The sequence below is a fragment of the Canis lupus genome, chromosome 1 (genome assembly GCF_048164855.1).
Source record: "Canis lupus baileyi chromosome 1, mCanLup2.hap1, whole genome shotgun sequence".
Lineage (NCBI taxonomy): Eukaryota > Metazoa > Chordata > Mammalia > Carnivora > Canidae > Canis > Canis lupus.
This window is the reverse complement of record NC_132838.1, coordinates 102,426,564-102,444,181: the sequence shown is the minus strand read 5'-3', so window position 1 is coordinate 102,444,181 and position 17,618 is coordinate 102,426,564. Positions and strand designations below refer to the sequence as shown.

Here is a 17,618-nt window from a genome sequence, read left to right as displayed (position 1 = left end):
AGGCATATAATACTTTACATGCCCCAAAGAGGGAATTCTGGATTTTCTCACAGACAAAAAAAAAAGTGAGTCCTCCTCACTGCATTCACTGTAGGGCACTTAGTTGCTGGGGCTCAAAGTCCAAAAGTCTTCCTTAATTCCTTCCTTTCCCCTGCCTCTCACATACTGCCCATCAGTGAGTCCTCTCAGCTCCATCTCTAGAGTGTATTCTGAATCTGTCCCCCTGCTCTTCACCCCAACTGCTGCCACCATCATGTTTTGCCTGGTTTATTGTAAGAGCCTCCTAACTGATCTCTCCATTTTACCTGTACCCCCTTCTAGAGTTTTCCCCATACAACAGTGTCAGTTATGCTTTGAAAATGTAAATTGATTATATCACACCCTTCCTCAATGCCCTTCCATAGTTTCCCAATGCACCTACAATAACATTCAAAGATGTTGCTGTGGCTTTTAAGACCCTAGAAGGCTTCTCTAATCCTATCTCCCATTAGTTTTTCCCTTGCCCGACCACTCTGCTCACACTGGCTTCCTTCTTTTTCCTCAGGGCCTTTGTACCTGCTATTCATTCTGCCATGAATTCTTGCATCACCAGTTCCTTTTCACCTTCTGGGTCTTATTTCAAAATGCCACCCTTTCAGAAAGACCTCTCCTGACCATTCCCATCTAAAGTGGCCTCGCAGTTATTATCACATTGATCAATTTCTTTTTTTTTCGTTGATCAGTTTCATGTAATTCATAGAATTAACACAAACTCTATTTTTCTATATTGATTGGTTTACTTGTTTGTTTCAATACAATGTAAACTCCATTAAGCCACAGACTTCAACTGTCTTGCCACCCAAAACAGCATCTGCAACATAACAGCTGTTTAATAAATATTTGTTGAATTACTAAATTAGTGAGTGAGTGTAGGAATGAACAACTAGCATTAGTTTGTGTTTTTTCCAGTTACTCTTGGAGCCTCTAAAAAGATGTCAACAGTACTCAACTCCTGGTAGAAGAGTAGCCATAGGTACTGTCCAAGGTTTGACGGCTGTGTTGCAAGTCCCCAAGACCATTCCCAGGCTTGATGATTCACTAGCAGAACTCACAGAACTCTTCATACAGTCATACTCATAATGATGATTTATTATGGCGGAGGGTATAAAGTGCAGTCAGCAGAGGGAAAAAAGCTCATGAGCATAACACATCTTCACCTTTCCCATGGCCTCATGGTAATCAGAATTTACTTCTTCACCCCTTGACTTGCCATGAAGAGTGAAGATGTATCACAGTTAGAGTGATGGTGAATTGGGGTAATTCAATCTACCACATCAAGTGGCAGCTTCTAGCTATGAATTATTAGAATTTATTTTACTTCTATTTTTTTGTTATAAAGCATGAAACTGGCTTTCCACTTATAAAGTACTGCAAAGTTTCCTTTTAAGAGGCATTTAAAAATATGGAAAGTGCATTTATTTAAAATGAAATGACTACTTACTAATATATGAATATTACATGGAAATGGAATCAGTCATGAGGTGGTTTCCATTTATGCAGAGACGTGGCAAAGACAGAAAAGGAAATGTGAAAGACTGAAGAGAGGTCAAAGGAAGACATAGAATAAGATTCCAGAAACTCTTTCTGCTCTGGGAAGGAGTCATTTCCTAAGAAGTCATTCTGTAGCCTCCTCACTCCCCTCCACTCCCCTCCACCCCACTCCCCACGATCCCATTCCCACCTCTACCTCTGACCCTAGGGAAACCCCTCAAACTTGAGTTTCTTTGTTTGTGATTTTATTTGTTTATTCATGAGAGACACACACAGAGAGAGGCTGATACAGGCAGAGGGAGAAGCAGGCTCCTTGCAGGGAGCACGACGTGGGACTCAATCTTGGGTCTCCAGGATCACGCCCTGGACTGAAGACGGCCCTAAACCACTGAGCCACGCGGGCTGCCCCCTTGAGTCTGGTTTAAGAACAACTCTTGGGCAGCCTGGGTGGCTGATAACACTATGAGGTAGGATCTGTTACTGTCCTTATTTTACAGATAAGGAAACTGAGACCCAGTTAATTCACTTCCCAAAGTTACATAGCTGGTGCATGGTAGATCTGGGTCTGGAGGCCAGCCTTTAAAACTCCCTCAAAGGCTCCATGAATGAGGTAGCTCCCTAGTGTCCTGACTAAATATCTTGTTATCAGAGGAAATGGTGAGGGGTGAATGAGGAACCATACTCTAGATAAATCTGTCTCTCATTTATTCATACTGAACTGTGCTCAGAATGGCTGGAAGCTCATCTTCTAAACTTCTAAAGAAAAAAAGCTTCCAGGATGCCTGGGTGGCTCAGTCAGTTAAGCATCTTTCAGCTCAGGTCATGATCTCAAAGTCCTAAGATCAAGCCCCTTGTTGGGCTCCCTGCTCAGAGGGGAGTCTGCTTCTTATTCTTCTTCCCCAACTTCTGCTCATGTGTACTCTCTCTGTTTCAAATAAATAAATGAAAAAAATTTTTAAAAAGCTCCCTCCATTATGTGACATACATGGAAATGCCTAAGAAAACTAGTCTCCAATCTTAATCCTCCCATGTTCTTGCCATCTGTCCTCTAGACAAATCATGTAAATCCTTCAGGCCTTAGTTCTCTATTAAATGAGGACAATAACATCCTACCACTCTGGGTCATTGAATAAAATAATGTACATGTGATACCTTTGCTCATCGAATCACTTGGATAAATGACAGTTATTTTGAGTGTTTTTTCTGGGAAATCAGGATTCTTCAATTATCTAAACATTTGGAAAAGAAAGTTGGATCTTTGCACTATTCAAAAAATTCCAGACAAACTAAACATAAAACAAGACTAAAGTATGAGGTTGTGGAGGGAAGTGTATTTATGAGAGTAGAAAAAATGGATAGATTGAACTTTATCAAAATCCAAAACTTTAGGCTCTGTGTAAGCAAAGTGAAAAGATAAATGAAAGGCCAGGAGAAAATATCTGCCACAGATAGAGGGACAAGCTAAGGAACAGTATCAGAATATATAAAGAATGTCTATAAATCAAGAAGCAAAAGCTATAAAAATAGAATAAAGCAGGGAGAGTATAAACAAGCAATTCACAAGCAGAAAATAAACCTGGTTAACAAACACGTAATGAAATGAAATGAAAATAAGACCACAAAGAAAGACTTTTTTCCCCCATCTATGGCTTTATCAAAAATCTAAAACTTTGATGTAGCTTCCATCAGAGCATTTTGGCAGGTAGTGATTACATTGTAAAACTTGAACAGTGATAATAGTAGCAACAATTAGGCACTGTTCTAAAAACCATACAAGCCTGGCTTATTTTTTACCTTAACAGCAATCCTGAGAGGTGGTAAGCAGAATGGGAAACCGAGGCACAGAAATGCTAAGCGACACACCCATGGACACACTGTTAGCAAATGGCGGAGCCAGCCTCTGACCCCAGGCGATCTGGCCTCAGGGTCCCCGGGCCTGCCACACCCCTGCCCCTCCTCCCTCCTCCCTCTCACCCGGTCAGGGTTTGCAGAAGAGAGAGCCATTCAGGGGCCTGAGAAAGTTGTTGGCCTTGGTGCGGATCTGCAGCTGGGAAGTTAAGCATAACCTCTGTGCCCATCAGCGGGGGATGCAGAGCTCGTTCCACTGTGGCCGACCCACGGCGGGCACAGCACCATACCTCGAGCAACCTCACTGCAGTCACATTGTCTCCATGGCCCCTCCACTCCCTTCCTTACCCCACAGCAGGTGCCGGCTCCCCTGCAAGGCCTCCCACCCTTCCCAACTCCCCACATGCCCCCCTCCACCCCCGCCCCCTCAGCCTCCGAGTCTGCGCAGCCGCAGTCGCCGCCACTCCAGCTCTGCAGTGCCGGGACTGGGTCTGGTTGGGGAGGGTGAGTCCTTGGAGGGACCCCCGCGGGCGGGAGGTGGGGCTGCGAGACGGGGCTGGGGGCGGGGGCAGCCACCCGGGAAGCGCGCCTGTGAATTTGTGCGAGCCCGTTTGTGCTTGGGGGCGGGATCGGAGGCAGTCCTAGGATGAGGGTCCGGGGAGGGGGTCTCTCGCTCCCTCCGCACAGTCCGCGGGGAGAGGGCTGGACTGGGGCTGGGTCGGATTTGTTCCTCCCCCGAGCATTGACCGCCCGGCCGGCGGCCGGTGCACCGCAGCTGAATTCCGATTTCCCACCAGGAAGGGATCAACCCTGCATCCCGCAACCTCGTGGGTCGCTGGGCGCACGTGCGCCCCGGGCTCGCAGGGGTCTCGGCGTCTGCATCCGCCGTCCCGGTGCGTGTAGCACGTCGGGTCCGTGTGCCCACCCCGTACACACCTGCGTGTGTGTGCATCCGTTGTGTGTCTGAGTGCGCGCGTACCGCTCTGTAGTGGCCGGGAGTACAGGCGCGGTGGTCGGACGCGCTTGCCTCCCCGCCCAGCTCGGATGAGCTGTGTGGCTTTGACCGAGGACCGTCTCCGTCTGTAAGATGCGTGGAACAGTATCTGCCGCAGGGAATGATGGCGATGATTACGTTAGGAAGGTGTGGCGCGCTCCTGGGAACCGTGGCTGCAGCGTTACCGATACGGTTGTGGGGGTCAGTTGTGGCTACCTCATCTCCCTCCTTTTTTCTCGGGAATGACCAGTTTGGTGATTCGCTGAGAACACGGAGACTGTGAAGTGTGAATTCCTTCACGTGCACACCCCCGCCACCCCCCCCCCCCATATTTCTCTCTGTTCCTCCCCACCCTCCATCCAGCTAGATCCAGGCTCCTGTAACCCGGACTCCAGGCTCTTGTCTTCTCCCTCCGTCATCCCTCTTCCCCTCAGCTTAAACACATGATTATAGCTGACATTAAAATCTAAACAGGACCCACACTCATGCTCTCTCACAAACTTTTCCAACAGTACTCGGAAAGTATTGTTTATGCTTACAGCCTCCTTTCCTCACCCTCTCATACTTCCCAGCGCACACCGAGGTTGCAAATTGGCAGCCCGACAACCTGCCCTATTTGGCTCGCTGGCATAATATCTTCCTTTTAAACATCTGAAAGTACTTTAGAATGGGGAAGATGTCATCTGAAACTATAAATCTCCGGTGTTCTCTTGAGGAATCAGAAGATAGGAGACATTGGGTGCACGTTTTAATTGGGCAAATATTGGTTGGGCTTCTGACAGGAACCAGATTTTTCCTTTGCCGCACTCGCCACTACTCCCTATCACCGCTGCCCATACCAGGCATCTGTTGGTATTTACTCACATTCTCCTTACAATAGAGAAGTATTTCTCTGGACCCGAATTTCATTTTCACTTTCAAATAGTGAAGTAAAAGGGAGGGACAGACATCTTTATTTTTTTAGGTCTATTGCATTTGTGTTATCTGCCCAACTCATGAAGGTTGAGCCTTGCAGCTGGTGTTCTGTCTGCTGTGACACCAGGTCTCCTGCTCTGCTCATTGGTCTTTGCTTGCTATCCTCTTGGTGCAGGAGAATGTGAGCCTCTGAGCATGTTGCATTCATCCCCAAGTCCCCAGTACTCAGCACAGGTCTTTCACGAAATTCTGGCTGAGAAATGCTTTGAGAAAGTCATTTACATTCAAGCACACGTGGGTGGCAAAGGTTAACGGGGTCCCATGGGATGTGATGTCTCTGCTCAGCCTTGAGGTGTGAGCACAAAGGCCAACACAGAAGGGCAAGGGTGAGCCAAGCAGAGGAAAAGCCTGTTTGTTCCTCCACTCGTCAGGCACTCACTTTGTATAAAAGTCTCCTTCAGTCTCGCATAAAACTCACAACGACTCTGTGAGGTAGCCGCCGTTACTGTCGACACCCCCACTTTACAGATGAGCACATTGAAATGTGGAGGATTTAAGTCACTTGCCTAGTGCCACATAGTGAATCCGTGGTGGAGCTGAAAGTTCTCATCTCGCCATGCTGGCAGCTGTGAGCATCCCATTAGCACTATCCATTCTTTCCTACCTTCAACTATTTTCTGTTGCATGGGCGCCAACACTACCATTCCCCTATTCTTTTTCCTTTACACCCCTTCCTCTGTTTCTCTTCTAGCATTTGTATTTAATCCTTGTGGTAGGCAGGAAGATGGTTCCCCAAAGATGTCTACATCCTTATGCCCAGAACCTATGAATACATTGGTTATAGGGTGAGGGCCAATTATGGTTGCTAATCAGCTGATGTGGAGATGGGGGAAGTGGTGAAACTGGATTCTTCATGCAGGAGCAAAGCAACCACAAGGATCCTACAAGGTGGAAGAGGGAGGTGGAGGAGTCAGAATCACAGTGACACACCATTAGAAAGACTCAAGTGGCCAATGCTGGCTTTAGTGATGGAGGAAGGGGCCATGGAGCCAGGCAATGCAGGTGGTTTAAGATATTGGAAAAGACAAGGAAATTGATTATCTCCCAGAACCTCCAGAAGGAACACAGCCCTGAGACACCTTGATCTTAACCCAGTGAGACCCATTTCAGACTTCTGAGTTGCAGAACTATAAGGTGATAAGTTTGCATTGTCTTAAGCCCCCCAATTCATGGTAATTTCCTGCAGCAGCCATAGGAAACCAACACTATCTAAAGCGTCCTTTTAATGTCTGAATGTTACAAACATTGATGTTGGAAATACTGCAGAATGAGGTTCAAAAAACACAACAAAATACATGCAATGTGCAAGTCTCAAAACCAACATTTGTTTACCTACATATTGAAACAGAAATGTGCAAGGAAACCAAAAATAAAGTTCCACAAAATTTAAACAATTTGTATTTAAGTTTCGTTTTCTGTGAGGTCTAAAACACACAGAGCAAAGGGCATGAAGTGTGCAGTGCAATGAAGGGAAAGCTGAGTGAATTTGCACAAGTGTCTTTACCTGTAGGACCACTACTCAGATCAAGATATAGAAGATCTCCAGCACCCCAAGAAAGTTCCCTTGCTCCTCCTCTGTTCCCAATCCAACCTAACCCAACCCAACCCAAATGAATGTTACCAAGCAACATCCATTTCTTTGCCTATTCCACACTTTTAAACAATTAATAAAATCACATGAATGTTCTCCTTTATGTCTGGCTTTTCTCGTTCAGTTTACTATGTATACTTTTAGATTCATGTGTGTTATTGTGTGTATCCTTTCTGTTTGTACCCTTTATTTCTGAATAACCCTCCATTATATGAATAAACTGTGGCTTACTTGTCTATTCTCTGAGAGACACGCGGGTTGTCTGCAAATATGAACATCTGTATTCTACAAATACGGCTGATAGCAACATTTGAGGACAAGTGTCTGTGTGGACATGATTTTCCTTTCTCTTTTTTTTTTAATTTTTTAAAATTTATTTATGATAGTCACAGAGAGAAAGAGAGAGGCAGAGACACAGACAGAGGGAGAAGCAGGCTCCATGCACCGGGAGCCCGATGTGGGACTCGATCCCGGGTCTCCAGGATCGCGCCCTGGGCCAAAGGCAGGCGCCAAACCACTGTGCCACCCAGGGATCCCGATTTTCCTTTCTCTTGAGTGAGTGTCTAGGAGTGAAATTGAATGTTCAGTTAGTAGATGTTTGTCAAATAGTTTTCCAAGTGGTTGAGCCAACATACACTCTCACCAGGACTCATTGCACTTTTAAAGTCTATAACACTTTTAAAGTCATTGCACTTTTAAAGTCTATAACAAAGGGAAGCTTTGTTATAAATGGAAAATCAGTATCTCCCCCTTCCCCTCTCCCTTTGTTTACAGTATGTAGAGTAATCATAAAAGTATGCACAGGAAAGCACCACCTTCTGGCTGGATACTTTGCCTGAGCAGGAAGCATCTCTCTCTCAGAGAGGGGACAGGGGTGGGAAGGTAGGAAGGCATGTTAGCATCAAATCCAGACTTTCTCATCCAGGCAGTGGAACTACCTCACCCCTATTCGGCTACCATTAAAAACCCCAGAGAACAACCAGTGTTGTTGGGGATATGGAGAAAAGGGACCCTTGTGCACCATTAGGAATGTGTATTGGTGTGGCTGCTGTAGAAAACAGTATGGAGCTCCTGGAAAAACTAGAGAGAGAATTGCCCCATGACCCAGCAATTCCACATCAGGGCTTATTCCCCAAAGAAATGAAAGGAGGGTCTCAAAGAGATATTTGCACAGTCATATTCATAGAAGCATTATTCACAATAGCTGCAGCATTGATCGGACAAGCAAAATGTGTTGTTCAGCCTTAAAAAGGAGGGAATTTCTGTGCTGCAACCTGGATGAACCTTGAGGAAGAACATTATGCTGTGTGACATAACAAGGCACAAAAGGACAAATACTGTATGATTCCACTTACATGGGAAGTTGGGTAGTCAAATTCATAGAGACGGAGTGGGATGGTGGTTCCAGCGGCTGGAGGACGGGGTGGGGTCCATGGTGGAGTGGACCAGAGGGGTAGGACCAGAGCAGAGCTAAGGCTGGGACCGGGACCATATTTTCTATGACAGAAGCAGGTGCGCTTAGCACCAGTTGGATGTGCAGTGAGGAGACAGGTGGATGGTGGAGGGAAAAGGGTGGAGCCCGGGAGGCAGGCTGTGCCAGGGGCTGGGTTTCCAGGGTTTGGGAGTTGTCCCTGTCTGAAAGGAAAGCCAACATGATGATTAATAAAGTTGAAGCAAAGAACATATTCTGCATATCTGCTCTTAGCGTCTTAGTTTCTGACATGAAAACATTTCAGATCTACTCACAGGTACAGGGATAGCCCTAAAAGCCACATCTCCCCACTTTGCAGGTTCAGAAATCATCATTTGTTTGCTTACTCTGACTTCCTTTGATCTGTCTTTTTCCTTTGCTGTAGAAGTATGTATGTATGTATGTACGTATTAAGTAGTTTCTACACCCAATGTAGGGCTTGAACTTACAACCCTGAGACAGAGTTGGCTGCTCTACTGACTGAGCCAGCCAGGTGCTCCCCCAGAAGTATTTTAGAGCAAATCTCAGCCATCGTGTTAATTGGCTTTTACACACTACAAAAAGATCTCTAAAAAAAATAATAAAATGGATATTTTCTGACCTGTCCATAGGACCATTTCCACACCCAGCAGAAACGATGAGACTGCCCTGACATCATCGAAAATCCCAATGCATCGTCAATTTCCTTGATTGTTTTAAAAATGTTTTTTTTTTTCACACCAGGTTTCTTTGACTCTGACTCCAAACATGGTCCCCACATGCAATTGATTGTGTGTGTGTTCTGCATTTGATTGTTTAGTCACTAATATCTCTTTGGATCTAGACTATGTGCCCTGTGGTTTCTAAATTTGCTATAACGATTTTTATTTGTGTACACCTAAGTAAAGAAGAAAATGCTTTAAAGCTTTTCCCCCCTACACCAAGAGGATTTACTACTTTAAAAAAATTACTCTTTGCCAGAGCAGTCTGTAGGTTAAAGTGATGCAAGGCTGATAATACAGACAGCTCCCTAGAATAAGGAGCTAAACCAGCTGTAGAGTCCTAAGGTAAAGGATTACACAGTGTCACTCAGCTCCTTGCAAACAATTTCTTGAATTTTGGGTTGACAGGATAGAGAATGAGAATACTAAAGAGATTTTCCTTTTATTTTTTTAAAGATTTTATTTATTTATTTTTTAAAAAGATTTGCTATCTGTGAGAGACACAGAGAGAAAGGCAGAGACACAGGCAGAGAGAGAAGCAGGCTCCCTTGGTGGAGCCCAATGAGGGACTCGATCCCAGGACCCCGGGATCACAACCTGAGCTGAAGGCAGATGCTCAACCACTGAGCCACTCAGGCGTCCCAAGAGCTTTTCTTTTTAAATTAGACCTTTAACCTCCACCTGGGGAATGCTTCTAGGTTTTCCTTTATGCCAGCAAAGGAGAAGGTTGGGGCTGTTGGGGGCTGGCAGGAAGACCATGGCCCTTATCTTTGCAGCCAGAGGGATTCTGGGGGTGAGTCTCCCTAAAACCTTCTGGCTGTGTGCTTTGGGCTGCGGAATGAACATGCACGTGAATGTGCTGCTCTCTGGCTCCTACCTTGAAACTCCTATTCCCTTTGTTTCCTTATTTGCCTCTAGGGCACCGTTCGGTGCACTGTCTCTCCCCACTGGGCCCTGCTAGAATACAAGCTGCACAAGGGCAGTAAGCTGGGCCTCTGGCACTGCTGTGTCTCTGGCCCCTAGAAATAGTGTGTGGCACACAGACGTAAATACTTGTGGATTGACTAAATGTTTGTCAGCCTTCAGGTTCTGAACTCTGTGCCTGAGGAACCTGACAGATTGTCCGAAGAGAGACTTGTCTCAGAGACCCTACGTCCTTGGAAGATGCAGAGCCTCAGGCCTGAGCAGATTCGGGGGCTGCTGGAGCCGGAGAGGACCAAGATGCTGCTGCCCCGGGAGAGCAGGACCTGGGAGAAGCGCATCACCTCCACCAAAGACTGGGTGGCTGTGGAGGTTGAGGCTGCCAGCTGTGACAGTGACGAGAAAGGTGAGGGGCAGGTGTCCCATGGGAGGTGGGGGGAAGGTTGTGGCAGAGCCTTGGGGAGAGAGACACACTCATTCCTTCACTCATTCATTGGACAGATATGTGTCCCCCAGCCTTTGCTGTGTGGCAGGTCGCCCCAAAACTTAGTGGCTTAAAGCAATAGCCATTTCTCTGCTCACAATGCTGCAGGTCAGTGTATGATGTGGCCTCGGGGGACAGTTCTCCCAATGCCCATGCCTGCATTTGAGCTGGCAAGCCAGCTGGTTGACGTGCAATCACCTCACTTACATGTCTGAGTGGTTTGATGGCACTGACTTTGGGCTACTTGTCTCCCATAGGCCAGCCCAGGCTTTTTCTCATGGGGGTGGTTGCATGGCAAGAGAGGGAAAGCCTCAATTCACAAGCACTTTGTAAGCTGTACTGGCACCCAATTGCTCACACGCCATTGGTCAAAATAAGCTATGTGGTCAAGTGCAGCATCATCAAGGGAAAGGGCTGGACACAGGGATCAGTGAAGGGGTGGAAGGCCATTTGAGACAAAAAATTACCACAAGCACCTACTATGTGCTGGACGCTCTAGATCAAGCAGTTAATGAGATGGCCCCAGGAGAGTTTAGATTTTAGTGGAGAAACAGACAATAAACAACTAATGAAATAAAAAGGAAAGTAATGTCTGATGAGAGCTCTGAAGACAGTAAAATGGGATGATTGATGGAGAGGGACCCAAGGGTGCTCAGGGAGGGCGAGAGAGGCAGGAGAAGGGGTCGTTTACTCAAAGAGCTGGTGGTTGCGTGTGGGCAGCTGGAGCCGCACATGCAGTGACCCCGCAGTGGTGACAAGCTTACCGTGTTGCAGGAGGCTGTGGTAAACAGAGAAGAAACACTTCTCTTCCTGCATTTGAAGGAACTGAGGCTCAGGTGGCAAATCACATTCAAGTCTCCTATTCACTGTGACCACCTGGGCCACGTGGGCCAGAATGTGTGCAAGCTGGCGGGTTATGCAGGAATGAGGAAGACAGGGGTAGGATGCCAGGTGGAGGAGCAGGGAAAGCTCCCCAACCCCCCATCCCCACCCACCGCCAGCTGGCCTGATCACTGGCTCATGGCTCCTTTTCCCTGTACTCAGGTCTTTCTTCTCAAGAGCCTGGACTGGCCCAGGAGTGGAACCCGGTGGAGGGAGATGAAGAATCTGAGGACTCGCAGGTGAGTTGGGGATTTCCTCCTCATTTGCTCATTCCACAGCCATTTATGGAGCACTTACTATGTGCCAGGCAGTGTTCAAGGCACTGAAGTACGACAGTGAATGGGATAGAAATGGTGCCTCCCTCTGTTGGATTTACAGTCACTAACGTGGACAGACAAGCAAAATAAGTAGCTGAATTACAAATCATGCTGGATGGTAATAAGTGCTATGGAGAAAACTAAGCCAGGAAGGGGGTTCAGAAGTACAGGGTAGGGGTAGTATCCAGGGAAGTCTCTACTGAGAGGGAGAGGTTGGAGTAGAGGCAAGAAGGATGTGGGGGAGTGAGCCTGGCAGATGTCTAAGTGGGAAGAGGTTCTAGGCAGAAGGCACAGCAAGTGGAAAGGCCCTGAGGTAGGAGTGTGCTCTGCACATGTGAGGAACAGCCATAGGAGTCAGTTGCCTGGAGAAGAGTGGTGGTGGGGGAGTAGGAGGAGACAAGGTCATGGAGGTGATGGATGATGTAATATCTGTTGACCATGGTAAGAATTTGGCTTTTACCCTGAGTAAAGATGGGAGCTGTAGGAGAGCTCTGGACAGAGGTGGGAACAGTTCCAACTTCTGTTTTAACAGGACCCCTCTTGCTGCCAGGTTCCATGCCAGAGGGTTGGGTGTGTCTTATGGGCAGTGGGGAGCCATTCAAGGGATTTGCAGATGCAGAGAAGTCACGCTGGTAGCCCATGTGGAAGGAAGGGGGTTGGATGAGGTGGAGGAATGGGTGTAGGAGCCAGTTAGGACCTCCAGGTAGGAAACAAAAATAGATGGGAATGACATAGGTAGGAGCTGCCACTCACCTCATGAGGCTGATGCGATTCTCAGTGCTTCTCTTTATTAATTCATTTATTAACCAATTCATTTATTAACCAAGGGGAGGTGCCTAGAGGCTCTGCAACAACATTCATTCATTCATTCATCTATTCACTGAGCTCTGACTTGTTCAGCCAGCACTGACAGAGTGCATGCTGGGGCAGGGTGCACCTCTCACTGGCCGGCTATGGGTCCTGACCCAGCTGAGCTTCTGGCATCCACAGAGCCTCCTTCCTCCTGGTGGTCTCCTTCCCAAAACCAAAGAGGATGAGCCCGTGTGGGACCAGAGACCATGAATAATAATAATTGCCAGCCTCCACAGACCTCACCATGCAGTTTCTTCAATTTATTTGATTCTTTTAACAGTTTCTTGAGATAGGATTTGTTATGGTCCGATTTTAAATATAGTGAAACTAAGGCACAGAGGCATTAGGTAATTTTCCCTAGATGACTCAGCTTGTGAGTGATAGAGCTGGGATTTGAATCCAGTACATCTCTTGAGCATTCTGGTATTCTGCTGGTCTGGGATTTTATCCTCTCCCAAGAGAGGACTTGGGATAAGGCATAAGGGCCTGTGCTCATCCCACGAATCAGACGTCACTCACCTCTCATGTCATAAATGCAAGCCTCATCTAAGTGCATGAGGTTAAAAGAGAAACACTAACGCCCAGAGATAACCCCTGGTGGGCAAAAGTTGCTGACAAAACCTGTCTACAACATCCGAGATTGAAATAGCTTTCCCTTTGAGGAGACCTAAATGAAGGAGGATTTGGAGTACAGATGATGAGGTGCTTCTTATTCTGGGCTCTGGGGACATGGGCGCTCACTTGCTGAAGATCCATCAGGTGGTAATTAGAATGTGTGCAAGTTTCTTTTTGCATATTACACTCCAACACAATGTTTTTAAATTTATTTTTTGAAGGATTTATTTATTTATTTATTTATTTATTTATTTATTCATTCATTCATTCATTCATGAGAGACACAGGCAGAGGGAGAAATAGGCTCCCTGTGGGAGCCCGATGCGGGTCTTGGGATTACGACCTGAGCCAAAGGCAGATGCTCAACCACTGAGCCGCCCAGGTGTCCCCAAGAGAATGTTTTCGAAAAGTTGCCATGAATCCTTATAGATGTTTTTCTCCTTGGAAACTGAGACTAGCTGGGATGTATTGTGTGAAAGATTTAGTGAGGGAGCATGCTCTTGGGAGGAACCTGCAGATAGTGAGGGGAGCTTGAAAGAGCCAGTGGGAAGGAGGCAAATATATGGGTTTAACTGGGGTCCAGCCTGGGCCTGATCCCATGAGGAGCTCTGGAGCATCCATAGCCCTCGCCCTCCTGTGAGCCAGGGGGAGTGTATTATGCCCCATCCCTGGTATGGACGGCTGACCTCCCACATGATTCCCTGAGGTGGGGGTGGAATGGCTTTCATTAGCAAAGGGCATTTCTCAGAAGGGGGCAATCATAAACAGAAGAGATAAACCATAGTTCATGGCCAATATGCACAGCAGTTGGAAGAGCAACAAAGGGGAACAAGGTAAGGGGCTGATGAGGCCATTATTGGTAGAAGTTGTGTGTGTGCATATACATCAAATGTCTGCATGTCAGATGACCTGTATTTATTACATTTTTCTTCTTAACTTTATACTCTGCCTTAAAAAATGATAAGGATTTCCAATAAAATGCACAGGTCAGTGAGTGTGTACATGTGTATATGCCCGTGTAACCACAATATTCTGGATAGTTTTCCATGTTGATATATATTGATCACCTTTGTTCTTTTTTAAAATCACTTTTTTACAGCTGCCAAAATATTCTGTAGTATTCTCGGTCATACCCATTTCCTCAGCTGATGAATTGTCAGATTTTCAGTGTTGTTGCCACAGAAAAATAAACATCTGTCCTCTTTTTCAATAGCACAAATTATGAGGAACTTTGTAAAAATACATTATTTTCTGGTCCTATCCAAGGTGTACTGCATCCAAAAATCCAAGGGCAGAGCCCTGATATTTGAAAAATCTTCCAAGTTTTTCTTTTTTTTCTTTTAAGACTTTATTTATTTATTCATGAGAGACAGAGAGAGAGAGAGGCAGAGACACAGGCAGAGGGAGAAGCAGGCTCCATGCAGGGAGCCCAACGTGGGACTCGATCCCAAGTCTCCAGGATCACACCCTGGGCTGCAGGTGGCGGTGCTAAACCGCTGTGCCACCGGGGCTGCCCCCTTCCAAATTTTTCTGTGGTGGAGCTGCTTACGTGGGTTATTTTCTCCAGATTGTAAAGGGGAGCTTTGAAATGAGATGGTGTCCAGCAGTGGACAGCAGGCCAGAAGGAGGACTTAGTCCTTTTTCAAAGATTAGAGATGTGAACCCCATCAACAATTTATCATATGCTTTAACATTTCATAGGATATGCTACATCCATTTCTCTTCTTTTTAAGGATTTTTTTTTCATATTGCCACTGCCTGGCTTTCTAGATAACTCACTATGTCATATCCATTCCCTGAACCTCCCTGATATTTTAATACCAGTCACACTATACTAATCACTAATTAGGAGAAGAATTGTCATCATTAACCATTTTGTCTTTCCATCCTTCATCATGGTATGTTTTTCCATTTATGTGTTCATTTGACAGGTATTTACAGAGCTCATACATACTCTGCATCAGGTAAGAAACAATGGTGGCCCTTCCATTTCTAACTTTTCCTTTTTAAAAATTTTTTTTTTCTCTGTTTCAGGGCTTTTTGGAGTGGTCGAAAGCTCCGCAACAAACGACAATAGTCTTGGTAGTGTGTGTCCTGTTTTTGTTCCTGGTTTTAACGGGGATGCCTATGATGTTCCACATTTAGCTATAGTGGTGGCAATTGTCCTGAAATAGATGTCCTGTTTCTTGTTAAGGAAATGTCTTGGTTCAAAATCAGGAATAGGTATTGGATATTAGCAAATGCCTTTCAAACATTCATCAAGATAATTTTTTTTTGATATTTAATCTTCTGGTGTGAGGTTTTGCATTACTGTATTTCATTGAACTTAAAACATTGTTGATTGTAAAATACATATTATTTTATATACTACTGAAAAAGGAAAACATGCCACGTCATTGTCAGATGCCACCAACTGGAAGATGCCTCCTGACTTTAGAGATTATGGAAAAATGAGCAATTTGGGATTGATGAAATCTGTGGATTTCTTAATATCAAATCATCTTTGTAGACTTGGGATTGTGGTGCAGTCCTGGCCCTTGGGATTGTGGTGCAATCCTGGCCCTTGGGATTGTGGTGCAATTCTGACCCTGGATTATATGTCTTGATATTTTATGTATGATTCTTGCCTCTATCTTCATACGTAAGATTGGTGCTATCTTTGTCAAGTTTTGGTAACATGGTAAGTGAGGCTTGCATCATAGAAGGACATGACATTTACTGTTGTCTAAACTTTAGAATAGTTTCTGTAGCTTAAGAATTAACACTTCCTTGACATTTTTGAAAGAATTCGCTAATAAAGGAATCAGGACCTAGAGCTACAGGGCGAAAGTTTCAGCTAAATTCTTGGGTGACTTTTTCAGTTTCTTCCCATGTTATCAGTTTATGAATACTTTTATACTTCATTCATTTTGATGATCTGTAGTGGTTTTTATGCCCTAGGAAATTCTTTATTCCATTGGAATTTTCAGATTTTAATTTAATTATGAATACTATTCTATAATTAACCAAAAAGCTTCTCTTTATTTTGTTCTAACCACTTTCTTCCTTTCGACTTCTGTTTGTGGTTTACCCATTATTAGATTTGTCAAAGTTTTACCTTGTCTATGATTTCTTTTCCAAAGAACTAGAATTGGGATTTATTTATATCCATGTTTTGCTAGTTTGTGATTTGTTTTCCATGGAGACGTATGGGGTTTATTTTATTACTATTTTTATTCCTTGTCTGTTTTTACGTTGAATAATTAACTCATTTATGTCTTTTTATGAAATTACTTGCTAAAATAGCATACTTAAGAATAAATGTATTTCTGATTATATAGCCTTGGCCACATCTTAAAGTTTGGTAATATGTGTCCTTGTCTAAATGTTCTATTGTAGTGTTTTTTTCTAAAGAGTGCTTTGAAACTCAGTGATCAGTTATTTAAAAATAGTTTTATTTTAATGATTTACTGCACTGTGAAAAAAGAATGTGGCCTCAAACATATCTGCTTTCAATACCTTTTTAAAAGTCTTTTATTGTGTCAAAAACCAATAAGGTTACATGAAAATCTGTTAGTACAATCATGTTTGTCAATATCTTTTTGCATTCTTTGCTTTATGAATTCAGCCACTGTGTTCCCTGATGCATATAAGTTACAGCACTGTTAACATCTTTGCCAATTAAAGAATACATGTAAAACACCAAGCACAATGCCAGGCATATCATAGCCATGCAATAAATGTTAGTTAAAACCTGATTCTGAATCCTTTGTGAAAAATAAAATGATTATCTTTAAACCAATTTAATCCTTGGCTTAAATTTTACCTTGTCTGATAGTGGTTGGTATTTCCATCCTGCAAGAGTGGAAATGGAAAGATGCCTGTGGGGACTGTCCCAGATGTCCCAGCCAGAGCAGCTGCTGTGGGGGCTGTGGGCTACAATTAGTCTGGCCCATGCCACACATCTTAGTCAAATTTGTAGGATATTGAAAATAATCATGATGGGTGCCTGGGTGGCTCAGTCGGTTAAGTGTCTGCCTATGGCTCAGGTCATGATCTCGGGGTCCCAGGTGGAGCCCCACATTAGGCTCCCTACTCCGTGGGGGTCTGCTTCTCCCTCTCCCTCTGCCCCTCCCCCTGCTTGTGCTCTCTCTCTCTCTTTCTCAAATAAACAAAATCTTAAAGAAAATAATCATGAGGGACGCCTGGGTGGCTCAGCAGTTGAGCATCTGCCTTATTGCTCAGGGCGTGATCCCAGGGCCCTGGGATTAAGTCTCACATCAGGCTCCTTGCACGGAGTCTGCTTCTCCCTCTGCCTATGTCTCTGCCTCTCTGTGTGTGTGTGTTTCTCATGAATAAATAAATAAATTTTTAAAAAGAAAAAAAAGAAAATAATCATGATAATAGTGTAAGTCATGTAAGTCGTGGTCATTTATTTGGGATCTCTCACATGCCAGA

At 44.9% G+C, this 17,618-nt stretch overlaps 1 protein-coding gene across 2 annotated transcripts; it reads left to right on the top strand.

Moving 5' to 3' along the window:
• The first annotated feature begins 3,814 nt into the window (after positions 1-3,814).
• SMIM17 (small integral membrane protein 17) lies at positions 3,815-16,967 on the top strand. Of its 2 annotated transcripts, none has more exons than XM_072843479.1 (4): positions 3,815-3,882; positions 10,197-10,437; positions 11,560-11,636; positions 15,216-16,967. In XM_072843479.1, the coding sequence occupies exons 2-4, from the start codon at positions 10,275-10,277 to the stop codon at positions 15,324-15,326; spliced, it is 351 nt and encodes a 116-aa protein (XP_072699580.1). In that variant the 5' UTR covers positions 3,815-3,882; positions 10,197-10,274; the 3' UTR covers positions 15,327-16,967. The 2 variants fall into 2 exon arrangements, with proteins under 2 accessions (XP_072699580.1, XP_072699577.1); XM_072843476.1 differs by having other exon boundaries at positions 3,828-3,882; positions 10,190-10,437.
• Positions 16,968-17,618: the final 651 nt, after the last annotated feature.